The following is a 13,784-nucleotide window of genomic DNA, read 5'->3' on the forward strand; positions in this document are numbered from 1 at the left end:
AAAAATGAAAAAATACAAAAGAAATTCCGTCGCCGGGATTCGAACCCAGAACCACTAGCTAGAACTGGATCACTACCTACCAAAACCCGCCAGGCTAAACCGGTTGTCAATTTTAGTACTGAGATACAAAGAGAGCGCCACTAGTATAAACGAACTTTTGAAAGGGGCATTTTTTTGTATGGAGTTAGCGTTCTTCTCCTAGTGAGTATTATATTCTTTGACGTAGACTCCATACTCGCACAACTTCACGGCGATTTCGCAGTTTGGTTCACGGCAAGATGACGCCGAAGCGTCAGCTGATCGGATTTAGTTTGCGGCAAGGCACTGATTCCCAGTTTGAATCAGTTAATTTTTGGTTGATCAAGTTCGCACCCAATATATTAACCAAGTAGCCGCCATAGAAGGTTATGACAGTTCAGATTAACCGACTCGCGAGCGTTAGCGGCTTCGCGCCTCGATTCGCGCACGAGTGTGGAGGGCCCTTAACGGCTAGGTTCTTAGCTACTCTGGAGAGATTTGGAACTGTTATTTATATAATAGCTGACAGCGACACTTGTAACAGTTCGGCCTGTGTTCCTTGCCTCTACGTTCCATATTCCATATATGTCATTCCTGACGTTGACATTTTTTGTCTTCATGTAGTGGTACTACTGGTACTAGTGGTAGAGTATGGCAGTGTTGCCAGGCGTACGATAATTGACGTACACGTACGATGATTTGGGGGCCTACCGCGAAAACCGAAATTCGCAATTTGCGGGGATCTTTCTCTTTTACTCTCACTAACACGTAATTAGAGTGACAGAGAAAAATGCCCGCAATTGAGGAATTTCGATTTTCCCGGTAGCCGCCTTGGGCTCCGGTACGTTGTACTTTCCAAAGAGCATTATCGTAAGAAAAAGTACGATAATTTCAGCCCTTAGACAATGACACCAAAAAAGTCTAGTTTTTGAAGCAAAGTATGACACTTTCCTTGCGAAAGAGGCTACAATTAGCACCTTTTAGATGTTCGGTTCCTTGGTTTACGTCAAAAATATCGAAATTTCCCGTAAACCGTTTGGATCTATCACAACAATACATAAATATAACTGTTTTTTGCGCAATTTAGATGAAAATTGCGTTTTTGTGTGATAATACATTGGACATGTAAGCTTATTTTTCCAGAAATTTTGGGAGTAGTGCCTTTTTGATAGGTGTACGATAATTTTTTCATCGGTACGATAATTTTGACACTCAAATACGATAATTCTCTTCCACTCACCTGGCAACACTGGAGTATGGTATTTGTTCAAGATGAAGATGAATTTCGATGAAAAGTTAATATATTGTTCCTTTTAATTCAAAATAATGATATGAATAGTGAATAATTTTATATTTATTTGTTAAAAAAAATGTATTTTTTGAGAACGTGTAGTAGATTTTTACTGTGTAAGGTTACAAACCACATTAAATAAGGTGGCTGATGAGGTTAGGTTAGTTAAGCGGTTATAAAGTTTTGTGAAAACATGAATGAAATAATTGAAAAACTCGAAAAAATGTTCGAAGACGTGACCGATATAACTGACCCCGCAAGTATGGGCAGGGTGTTGGAGATTCTCGATCAGTCTCGAATAGAAGACGAGAAGTATATGCAGGTAATCTGCTGCCCGCGCTTTATTTCATTTCATCATTATTATATGCCTTTTCTTACTGTGAATGCATTTGAGTGATTTTTCAGCTCTTAGTAGATACTCTCAGAGGAAAGGAAATAACTTGGAAACTGCCTGAATACCAACAGAACTTCCGCTTATCACGAAAGCCTCCTCCTGAAGAAGCAGAACTATGTGCAAATGGGCACTTTACTAAAGCAGAAGGTGAATTAGTAAAAAAAAACTGGGAGAGCTTTGTACAGGTAAGAAATGAATTACTGAGGTATGATTTCCTCCTGAAATAATAAAATTCATAAAAGTTTTAGAACATTGTACAATGAATTAATGTTTTAGAAATTTCGTTTGCCTGATACACCAATGAGCTTGGCGCGATGGAGGAACCGGACTCAGATCAAGATCTCATCAAAATCTGAGGAGGAGTATGTACGAAACTATGTCGCTGCATATCTCGCACAGGGACTGCACCGGAGCCTGCATCAAGTCTTCAGATACTTTCAGATCACTTATTCATATCCAGTCAAACTTCGAAATTATACTCCAACAGAAGAGAAGATAATGGAGATTTGCTTCTACCATCGGCCCAAGGATGCCTGTGTGATCGCATCGGAGGTGCTGGGCCGGGATCGCCGGGGCATTATTAAAAGATTCTCTCAATATACCAAAGGTAATATAAAATATTTGGACTTTTTAAATTTTATATTAATAGTATTGGATGTTTCTTGCATTTTGAATGACCATCAGTTATGGGACAACCTATATTTTTTTGGTATATTTTATTTTTAGTTTGGAACCTTCAGTTCTATCTTATTTTTTTTTCTGTTGAGAACTGCCATCTGTTGGTAAAAACTATTATTAGCTTTGATGTATGTAGGAATTGAGTCTATCTCATCTATCAAATTCTTTCTATCTTTAGGTGTTTTGTCTCATTACATCATGGTGCTATTTGGCAGCAAACAATACATGATAACTGGATTGTCAAACATAACCTTACCTTTTCAGTATAAATTTATTAATGGGTCAAAATTACGGACCCGGGTACGTCATTAAACTACATCCAAAAGAGAGGTATGGGCATTGTGAATGTCATCTCGCTTTGTGTGGTAGGGCACAGCCAGTGGATGTCATTCCAGATCTAGAGCAGAGCTCAACTGACAACTGAGCCCAACCTTACAGAAAACAGCAGCCAAATAACACTAGATCCTACTCATAGTGTTGTGTTCCTGCGGGTGAGTAAGGTTGCCAGAGCTCAACGAGGGGGGGCGGGCTTAGGGTCGGTAACGCGCATGCAACTCCTCTGGAGTTGCAGGCGTACATAGGCTACGGAGACTGCTTACCATCAGGCGGGCCGTATGCTTGTTTGCCACCGACGTAGTATTAAAAAAAAAATGAAGAACTTCTCGACAAATTGGATCGGCTACTCAATAACTGCATTCGCTTCATTTTTTGCCTTGGTAAATATGATCATGTCTCATCTTTTCGTTCCCAGGTCGGCTGGCTCCCCATTCGTCATCGACGCAATGTTCGCATGTTGTGTACTCTTTTTTCTGTGTTAAATGATCCTCATTCTCCTGAATACCTTAAGTCTCTATTTCAATACTACGGCGTTACCCGGGACCGTCAACTTCGCTCTTCCGGCAATATGTCTCTATCTATCCCTCTTCACCGCACTGGGTTCATGTCGAATTCGTTTTCTGTGCAGGCGGCCCGTCTTTGGAACGGACTTCCCTACGGCATCAAAAATGCTCAAAATAAGTTTGCATTTAAAAAATCCTTACATGCTTTCTTTGCTAGCAGAATGAAAAAATAATAATGTATGGGTAAGCTCTTTATGTTATGTCGTTATTTATGTATATATTATAAGTATGTATATTTATGTATGTATGTATTATGTATGTATGGTATTTTATTGTATTATATTTGGTTGTTGTTGTTAAAGTAGCACCGCCCACAATCTCTCTGCTTTGCCTAAAGGTTGACTGGTAGAGAATGCCTCAATTCAATTCAATTCAATTCAAATATACTTTATTCATGTAGGCCTAGCAACAAGCACTTATGAATAGTAAGACAGTATTACATATAATTATCTTAATCTAATTATCAGAGCAATTTATTGATGTTGTAAATATTATTCCATATATAATACTAATGAATATAATTCATAGATCAAATTTAATACTAAAACTTTCACAAAATACAGTCATACAAAAAAAAAATGTATAAAAAATACTTGTCTAGATTGTTTCTAGAATAAATTCTAAATGTCAAACAAATATAATAAAAACAACAAAGGAAATACATGCATTGGAATATCCATTTCATCATCATTATTCAAATATAATAAATAATTAATCATTTCGAATCACAATTAATCCCACGTTGTTTTATCATTCATGTAGTCTTGTGTGGTATAATAAGCTTTAGAAATAAGTTTACGCTTTACATGATTCTTAAATTTATTAATTGGTAACTCAGTAATATGGTTTGGAAGTTTATTATAAAATCTCACACAATTACCCATGAATGATTTTTTAATTTTATGGAGCCGAGTGAAGGGCACGGCGAGCTTATGTTTATTTCTAGTATTAATATTATGAATGTCACAATTTTTCTTAAAATCGGCAATATTTTTATGCACATACAGAATATTCTCATAAATGTATTGACAGTGCACTGTCATGATGTCAATTTCCTTAAATTTATCTCTCAGTGAGTCTCTATGGTTCATTTTATATATTGCTCGAATAGCCCTCTTCTGCAGAACAAAAATGGTATTTATCTCTGAAGCACCACCCCACAGTAAAATACCATATGACATAATGCTATGGAAGTAACTAAAATATACTAATCGAGCTGTTTTGACATCAGTTAACTGACGGATTTTGCTTACTGCAAAAGCTGCAGAACTCAGTCTATTCGAAAGAGTAGCAATATGGGGACCCCACTGGAGTTTAGAATCTAAAGTTATACCAAGAAAAACTGTACTATCAACTAGTTCCAATTCCTCATCCTTCACAATGACACTTGTTTGTACATGCCTTACATTACTAGTGACAAACTTAATACATTTAGTCTTATTCTCATTTAACAATAAATTATTAACATTGAACCAATTTACTACTTTAGAAATAGCATCGTTTACATCATTGTAAGCTTGTTGCTGTCGTTTGACTTTGAAAATAAGTGAAGTGTCGTCTGCAAACAATACTATATCATGGTGGGTCTTTACAAGGAATGGCAAGTCATTTATGTAGATAAGGAACAGGAAAGGTCCCAATATTGACCCCTGTGGTACACCCATAGAGACCAATGACCCCGGTGATCGCTGTCCATTCACATCGACCCTTTGTATTCTACCATTTAAGTAGGACTTAAGTAAATCCAGTGCCGCTCCTCTAACTCCATAATAGTGTAGTTTCCTGATTAATGTTTCATGACAAACGCAGTCGAAGGCCTTAGACAAATCACAGAAGATACCTATAGCATCTCGTGACTCCTCCCAGGCATCGAAGATATGCTTAATTAGCTCAACACCAGCATCGGTTGTCGAGCGACCCCGTGTAAAACCAAACTGCTTATTATGCATTAAATTATTGACGTTAAAATGTCGTACTAATTGAGAAAGAATTAATTTTTCAAAAATCTTACTGAACGTTGGTAGCACAGATATCGGTCTAAAGTTAGTGGGGTCAGAGTTGCTACCCGATTTAAATAAAGGAGTTATTTTACTATGTTTCATTAAATCAGGAAACTCGCCGCAATCAACACTGTTGTTAAATATAATTACTAAGTCAGGCGCTATAATTTCTACTAAGGATTTGACAGCATGAACAGAGACTCCCCAGAGGTCATTCGTTTTTTTGACATTAACCGAATTAAACGCCTTTACTACATCGGAGGTACAAACACGTTCAAAATGAAAATCTCCACAACACTCTGGAGCGTTATCTTTTAATAGAGTAACAGCAGATGAGGGTGATGAATTTAAATCCTTAGTTGTGAAAACTGGTACGTCAGTGAAAAAAATTTCAAATTCTGTAGCTACTTCTAAATTGGAATCTATAATTTTGTTATCAATATTTAGTTTAAAATCATTCACTCTGTGTTTCGAGCGACCAGTCTCCACATTGATTACTTTCCAGGTTGCTTTAATAATGTTGGTACTATTTTTTATTCTTTGACTTAGATAATTTCGCTTAGCTATATGACAATCTATTTTAAACTTTTTCGAATATTGCTTGACATGTTCTTTAAATTCATCACTCGTGTTAAACCGCCGTTCCTCATACAAGGCATACAGTGCACGTCTTCGTTGATGTAAGTCCGCAGTAGCCCACTCACTAAAAACTGATGCACCACTAACTACGACCGATTTTGAAGTAAATATCGCATTATAATGATCCATAAAAGTGTGAAAGAATGAATTATACATACTATTTGGACCCATATCGGAAGACAAAAAGGGTAGCGCCTGAACTAAACTTTGCTTCATTCTTTCTACGCGGTCCGAGGTTACTGGTACAAAAGTTATTTGTTTTCTCAAAGTATTTTTCCTTAATGTCTCAAATACCATTAATTGACCTAAGTGGTCTGATTCTAAATTACTGATAACTTTTTTAGTAATAGGAACAATATCAGTGAAAATATTATCTATACAGGTTGCACTAGTAGCAGTCACTCTAGTAGGCTCCATAAACATGTGGTTGAGATTACCAGATTTGAATAGATTCAACAATCTACAAGACATTGTTGAATTTTCCAAAATATTTACATTAAAGTCGCCGCATATAAATAATTTCTTACTAGAAGATGATATTTTAAGTAGCACAGAATCCATTACACTTTCAAATATTTCAAAATTACTTAATGGCGGCCTATACACACAGACAACAATAAATTGCTCCAATTCTACTGCACTTAGTTCTATAGTCCGTTCAACAGACATGGATACAATATCCTTACGTTCCTTAAATTTTAACTGACTATTTAATATAATTAACGACCCACCATGTATGGAACTAATTCTGGTGAACGAACTTCCCACCTGATGATTATTAAATTGAGGCATTAATTCATTATTTGTTAACCAATGTTCAGTAATACATAAAATATCAACATAAAAATCGTTCATAAAAAGTTCAATCTGTAAATCTTTTCCTCTAATACATTGAATGTTTTGATGCACCAGGTGGATATACTTTCCATGTTTACAGTATTTTTCATTATATTTATTTAAAACTAAATTGCCAGAGACAGAATCTTTTGTCTTAACAGCTAGTTTAAATCATTGGTTATGACTGGAACCAATTCCAAGCTCACACTGGGCTGCTCAATAGGAGCAGAGTTGTCTGCCAAATTCTTGGCAGAAATGTCAAGTAAATAGGATAGCGATAAAGCTATTTGTCTCTTGTAATAATTTGAAAGGTAACACTTACCTTTAGTCAAAAACACCATAGGCATATGGTATTTACTAACAAATTTGTTAGTGTCAATTATGATAAACTTACTACTATATGTACAAAGATTATATAGAGATATATTCAACTTATGTCTAATGTTATTTTCTGCCTCATGGCATTAAGTCCGCCTTTTGTACTATAAGGTTTTCTTTTGTGCAATAAAGATTAAATAAATAAATACTTAGTCAAGTCACAAGTTAATCTGTCACGAAGGTTTTGCTGATAAAATGTAATACAAATCTTTTAATAAAAAAAGTTTGTCATTATTTGAAGGCCTTTTGTATATTAAAAAAATAAATGAAAAATAAAAATCATTTATTTCAGACCAGACAGGTCCATACATGGATAGTAAACATAAAAACAAATCTTATTACTAGTGTTATATATTGATCAAAACGTTAACCAAAACGTAAACGTATATATTATTAGTTTAAAATTTTGATCGCGTCTTTAATTTCTACTTGTTTACTTCCGGATTGTCGTAAGACGCGAATACGCGGCTGGATTATGAGAAATTATTAAAATTATACTTTATAAAATAGAGTAAAAATCAGTGTCAAACTATTAAAATAGGTTCAATTATTGTTTATTTGTATGAAACTACATTATGAGAACGATACTTAATCACCAGCATTTAGTTCTCCGTCGAGTATGTACTTCAGCTAATACCCTTCAAACTTAGGGTATTTTTCAATGACACGCAAAATTTTGACATTCATCCAACGAGTAAGTTTGGTAAAACATGTACAGTTGCAATTTACACATACACCAGAATTATATATTTGAAGAAATATAAAATATCCAGCTTATGTTTGATGGAAGATTCAACCACGTAAAAAAAAAAATTAATCAGTAAGGATGAAAATCACCTTGAACAGGTCGCGTATTTAGTGCATGTTTTTTTATAAATATTACATAGAATTATGCAATACTGACACCGCAAATAACGTTAAATTATAAGTAATTCAGCATTAAATAATATTTCAACCCATATATATGAATAATAAGCTGTAGCTTTTTTATAAGTAAAAATCTTTGTGACAGAGAAGAGAGAGAACTTAAGACCTGATTAAGTATATCATTAAGGCTAAACTTAGTTAAAATCATCTCCAAACTTAAATATTGTAACCGAGTTCCGTCTCATGTACTGCTATCCTTAAATTGAAGTATACAGTTTTTAGTAACTAATAATTAATACATTAATGTATGTTTATGATTTGTTTTAGGAAAAAAGGAACCGAAACAGAAAATTAGATGGACACTAGATTTGGCAGCCAAATTAATACATTGTTTGATGGAACATTCTAGATGTCGTTTTAAAAAACTAAAATACAATCAATTTAATCCAGAAGTGTGGCGTAAAGTGGAGGAGGAAATGGGTCAGGTATCTACATACTTGCGTGAATTTTGGTTCAGCAAGCTGCATGTGCAGTTGTTTGCTAAATGCAATATAAAATTGACATCACTACGGAAAATTATTTTTAAAAAGTAAGTTGATTCATGGACCTTAAATTAAGATTCTGAATGTGTTTAGGCTTTGATTGATAGTCTGAGGCCGAAGAAATCTTTTAGTGACCATATAATTATAATAATCAGTGCATGTAACTTGCAATAGATATTTATAAATACAATTCAAAGTTACATTCCGCTAAAGGCATAAATTCTACTAGGTAATATTATAAGAGTGATTGTTTGGATATTTTTATGTTTGGGTGTTTAGAGTTTTGTTCCTATTTAAGAGGCCATTATCGATTTTAGTCGCAAAAATATCAAATTGATAGATTTAGCGCATGAAATTGTACACCTTTTGTTAACTATTAGAAATAACAAGTACTGGTTTCTATTAGCACGTCTTGTTATCTTTAATTTTAATAAATCATTTTTTTGAAAACAGGCTCACTTAATTAGTTATGTTTTTTTTAAGAAGGTAAACTCACGTAAAGCATTGCAGCAGCGCAGCTTATTTGTAAATTTCGTTAAGTTTGGACTGCTAAAAATGGTAATTTTGTATTACACCTATCCTGTACTTTTACTTTAATAAACTACATTTTTGTTACTATAAATTTGAAGTAGTTTAAATGAAAGTTAAACGAAATCAATTTTCTCCAGAAATTACTTCAAAACAAGTGACAATTTCTCTGAAAATCGACTTAATTTCAACGTATTTTTGATACTTGTATGTAGATTATTTACAACATTTGCTGAACCTGTTCTTATACATCATTTTGTATAATTTACCACCATAATTTTTTGATGAATTTTTAAAAACTGTCCCTTCTCGTCACATATTACCAGGGACGCACGCTTGCGACCTCATTATTAAAAGGCGAGATGAAAAAACGTGCTAATACGAGTAGAAACCAATACTTGTTATTAAGATAATACGTAACAAAAGGTGTACAATTTCAACGACTAAATCTATCAATTTTACATTTTTGCTCTAAACTCGTTACCGGGCTTTTAACTTTAAACCCTGAAACAGTTTCACGACTTCCACGTAGACAGAGATTAGTAGAGCAAGACCAAGCTAACCCTGCAGCGCAATAATTTGACAACCACTACAATACAGGCTGTTTATTTAGTGCGTGACGTTTATTGAACTGTAATAATTTACGGCGTGAATATATAGGTCATACTGAGCAACCTTTACTATGGGACCATCCCCGTAATCGCGAATAAAATTTAGTCTCCCTTAGAAAATGTGAAGGTCAGACAGCCAAAATGTATGAAACAAAACAGCTAATTTTTTTACGCGATTTCAAGGTTGGTCCCATATGGTGGTTGTACAATCGCCCTCGAATAGGGAAATTGTTTTAGACAACGAGAAATTTAACAATCTATGCCAGTGAAAGCAAATAGCTCGAAAGCCAACTCACCCGGTCTCTGCACGACGAATCGCTTTGTCGGTACCGACACTCTTCATTGGCGAGCTGATGCTGTAGTGGCTCCGGTGAGGGTTTCGAGCACACAAATCGACAGTTTATAGGTATTTCTTATTTTTCACGACGCACGAGCTTGCGTATACGGCCATGAGCAGCCATCGAAATCTATCTACCTTCCACTGGCTTTTATAAACGTCAAAAAATATTCGAAAAAGTACCCTACCGACTGTCGCTAATTAATGTGTCCCATTTTACGATATAGAAATGAAATGTCTCAAAAAAATAACAAATAAAACTAAACTAGATATGGTGTCCGGACCGATCAGTGGTGTATAGGTGATAATCTTAAATACTTTTTAGGGTTCCGTAGCCAAATGGCAAAAAACGGAACCCTTATAGATTCGTCATGTCCGTCTGTCTGTCCGATTCTGTCACAGCCACTTTTTTCCGAAACTATAAAAGCTATACTGTTCAAACTTGGTAAGTAGATGTATTCTATGAACCGCATTATGATGTTTACACAAAAATAGAAAAAAAAAACAATAAATTTTGGGGGTTCCCCATACTTAGAACTGAAACTCAAAAAATCTTTTTTCATCAAACCCATACGTGTGGGGTATCTATGGATAGGTCTTTAAAAATGATATTGAGGTTTCTAATATCATTTTTTTCTAAACTGAATAGTTTGCGCGAGAGACACTTCCAAAGTGAAAAAAAGTGTGTCCCCCCCCCCTGTAACTTCTAAAATAACAGAATGAAAAATCTAAAAAAAATATATGATATACATTGCTATGTAAACTTCCACCGAAAATTGGTTTGAACGAGATCTAGTAAGTAGTTTTTTTTTAATACGTCATGAAATTAAAAAAAAAAAATTTTTTTCATCATACCCATACGTGTGGGGTATCTATGGATAGGTCTTCAAAAATGATATTAATGTTTCTAATATCATTTTTTTCTAAACTGAATAGTTTGCGCGAGAGAACCTTCCAAAGTGAAAAAAAGTGTGTCCCCCCCCCTGTAACTTCTAAAATAACAGAATGAAAAATCTAAAAAAAATATATGATATACATTACCATGCAAACTTCCACCGAAAATTGTTTTGAACGAGATCTAGTGAGTAGTTTTTTTTTTATTACGTCATAAAATTTTAAAAAAATTTTTTTCATCAAACATATACGTGTAAGGTATCTATGGATAGGTCTTCAAAAATGATATTTAGGTTCCTATTATAATTTTTTTCTAAACTGAATAGTTTGCGCGAGAGACACTTCCAAAGTGGTAAAATGTGTGTCCAAAGTGGTAAAATGTTGAACAAGATCTAGTTAGAAGATTTTTTTTAATACGTCTTAAATTGTACGGAACCCTTCATGCGCGAGTCCGACTCGCACTTGGCCGCTTTTGATGTTAAAAGTAAGTCTATTCCAAAGACGAGCCACCTGCATGGTGAACGAATTTGACATGAACCCGGTTCGGTGAAGAGGGATGGACAGAGACATGTTGCCAGAAGAGCGAAGTTGACGGTCGCGGGTAACGCCATAATATTGAAAGAAGGATTTGAGGTGTTTAGGAGAATGTGGAGTGGAAAGCTATCGGTTCTTCAATCATTTAACTCTATTTTGGTCTACCGGATTTTGAAAGAAATGAATACTTATTTTTATAATGATTTTTTTTAAACATTGTCTAAAAATACATTTTTTTCTCTATTCGGTTGCTGTGAAGGATCTTACATAAGCGAAAATTACATAATTGGATTCATCTTTGACGTATCTAAAAACTGTTCAGAGTTTTTAATTTTAAACTAATTAACACAAAAGTTATGGCCAGAAAACCAGTTTTTTGGTGCCAAATATCTCGAAGACTTGAATGAACTTTGAAGCCGTTGCTGTTAATATAATAAGTTACAAAAAACATTCGAAAACTTAGGGATCCAGATCGAAGGTCATTGGCGCCAGGGATGCAAATCATAAAAACCACGATCAATCTACCATCTCTTTAGCTGTCGCTTGAATAAGTTTACTGCAAATAAATACCTTAAAACGAACACACATAACAATATATGTAAAAAGCGCCAATTACATCCACACTTCCCGATATCGGGCTCGAAATCAGCCCCGATTTCGGGCCTGATAATCGTTTACCGTTTCATGGAATATCAGCAATTTTTAGCCATAGCGTGCGCTGTGATCGTTTCGGAAGTAGGTAAACGTCATAATTTCATAGAAGTTTGACGTTTAAAATAACACTTGCACATTTTCTGCTATCAAAATCGCTGCCAGTTTAGCTTGGTCTTTTGGTTGGTCTACGCCTATTAATCTTTGTTTGTTAAATGTTGAAGCCTGATTCTCATAATCGGTTAATAGTAGAATAATTCCCAAGTGTCAAGACTATTTATTTATGTTATCGATCGCTGCAGAGTGAGCTTGATCTCTTTTGATAGATTTAATTTGTATCGAGCAGATAAGTGCGAGCGACACCACAATTTTATGTATTAAAGAAAAAAATCAACATAAAGGAAGGAATGGAAAGATTGTCATGCTTCTGGTAGTACACTCGGTTAAGAGTTTGAGAGTGATCGGACCGATGATCCGAAAGGTTGCAAGTTCACGTCATTGCTGAAAGCGGCTGATTTTCCATTTTCCTTCAATATAATAAATTGTAGTAGATAGATAATAAGTAGATATACATTATCAATAAGTAATTTGCCATTGATTAACTTAATTTTCAGGCTAAAAGAATCATCTTATGAGGTTTGGAGCGACATTCGTTGGACGGATTTAGTGAAAGAGTTTCCAGATGGCTTCACTGACCTGTTCTTGTATAACGTCGCTAAGAGACCGCTCCGGGGGGTCGCCAACTACCGGGAGAAGCCCTTGCCGCAGCTCGTAGAACAAATCGATAAGGTTTACATAAAAAGGCAAAACGTACAGAAACGACTAAAATCACTCAAATACCATAAATCCGATGGGAGTCTCTCATATATCAAGCACGATGTACTTATGAAAGATTTAATGAAAGATATGTCAATAAATCAATGACCCATCCAAATTACTTTGACTTCATTTAACCTGAACTCCTTGAAGGATTATTCTGATTGAATGACAGAACACAAGAGAGGTATGGGCATTGTAAATGTCATCTCGCTCTGTGTGGTAGGGCACAGCACAGCGGATGTCATGCCAGATCTAGAGCAGAGCCCAACTGGTGAAGTACCTCCACCTTACAGAAAATCGCAGCCAAATAACATTAGACCCTACTCATAGTGTTGTGTTCCTGCCGGTGAGTAAGGTTGCCAGAGCTCAACGAGGGTGGGAGGGGGTTAGGGTCGGCAACGCGCATGTAACTCCTCTGGAGTTGCAGGCGTACATAGGCTACGGATACTGCTTACCATCAGGCGGGCCGTATGCTTGTTTGCCACCGACATCTTTCAGTATTAGGAGTAGCAGAGAAAGCGATATTATTGTTTGTCCTTGTCACGTTCTCACATGTTTGAGAGAAAATTTGAGCTCTGCAATAATTGTTATTTTATTATATCATAAAGTATTCATTATCCATTAGCATTTCTATGATGTTATTTTTTAGTGCTTCAATTAATCGCTATTCCGTTCCGCGGACGTAGAGATTATTGATATATAACATGATTAAAATCGACTATAGTCCATTCCATATCCGTAAAATGCACACATACATAGCTTGCCCACCACCTAAGTGGCTACGGCTCGAGTATCAAATTCTGTACTGAGAACGGGGGGGCCTTGGTCCCTAAAACACTAGCAAGGCAAGTGTATACACTCGTAAGG

At 35.4% G+C, this 13,784-nt stretch overlaps 1 protein-coding gene across 2 annotated transcripts; it reads left to right on the forward strand.

The window, feature by feature from the left end:
• Positions 1–987: 987 nt before the first annotated feature.
• On the forward strand, positions 988–13,032 carry LOC133534190 (uncharacterized). 2 transcript variants are annotated; one of them, XM_061873273.1, is made up of 5 exons: positions 988–1,631; positions 1,715–1,888; positions 1,980–2,310; positions 8,329–8,590; positions 12,713–13,032. In XM_061873273.1, the coding sequence occupies exons 1-5, from the start codon at positions 1,503–1,505 to the stop codon at positions 13,020–13,022; spliced, it is 1,206 nt and encodes a 401-aa protein (XP_061729257.1). In that variant the 5' UTR covers positions 988–1,502; the 3' UTR covers positions 13,023–13,032. The 2 variants fall into 2 exon arrangements, with proteins under 2 accessions (XP_061729257.1, XP_061729258.1); XM_061873274.1 differs by having other exon boundaries at positions 1,011–1,631; positions 8,329–8,486; positions 12,713–12,847.
• Positions 13,033–13,784: the final 752 nt, after the last annotated feature.

Source organism: Cydia pomonella, unplaced genomic scaffold (genome assembly GCF_033807575.1).
Source record: "Cydia pomonella isolate Wapato2018A unplaced genomic scaffold, ilCydPomo1 PGA_scaffold_66, whole genome shotgun sequence".
NCBI lineage: Eukaryota > Metazoa > Arthropoda > Insecta > Lepidoptera > Tortricidae > Cydia > Cydia pomonella.

Excerpts from the sequence above, each read along its gene's own strand:
- LOC133534190 (XM_061873273.1), top strand. The coding sequence starts at position 1,503 with ATGAATGAAATAATTGAAAAACTCGAAAAAATGTTCGAAGACGTGACC. Across the intron at positions 1,632-1,714 it reads AAGACGAGAAGTATATGCAG|CTCTTAGTAGATACTCTCAG; the intron begins GTAATCTGCTGC and ends GTGATTTTTCAG. Across the intron at positions 2,311-8,328 it reads ATTCTCTCAATATACCAAAG|GAAAAAAGGAACCGAAACAG; the intron begins GTAATATAAAAT and ends GATTTGTTTTAG.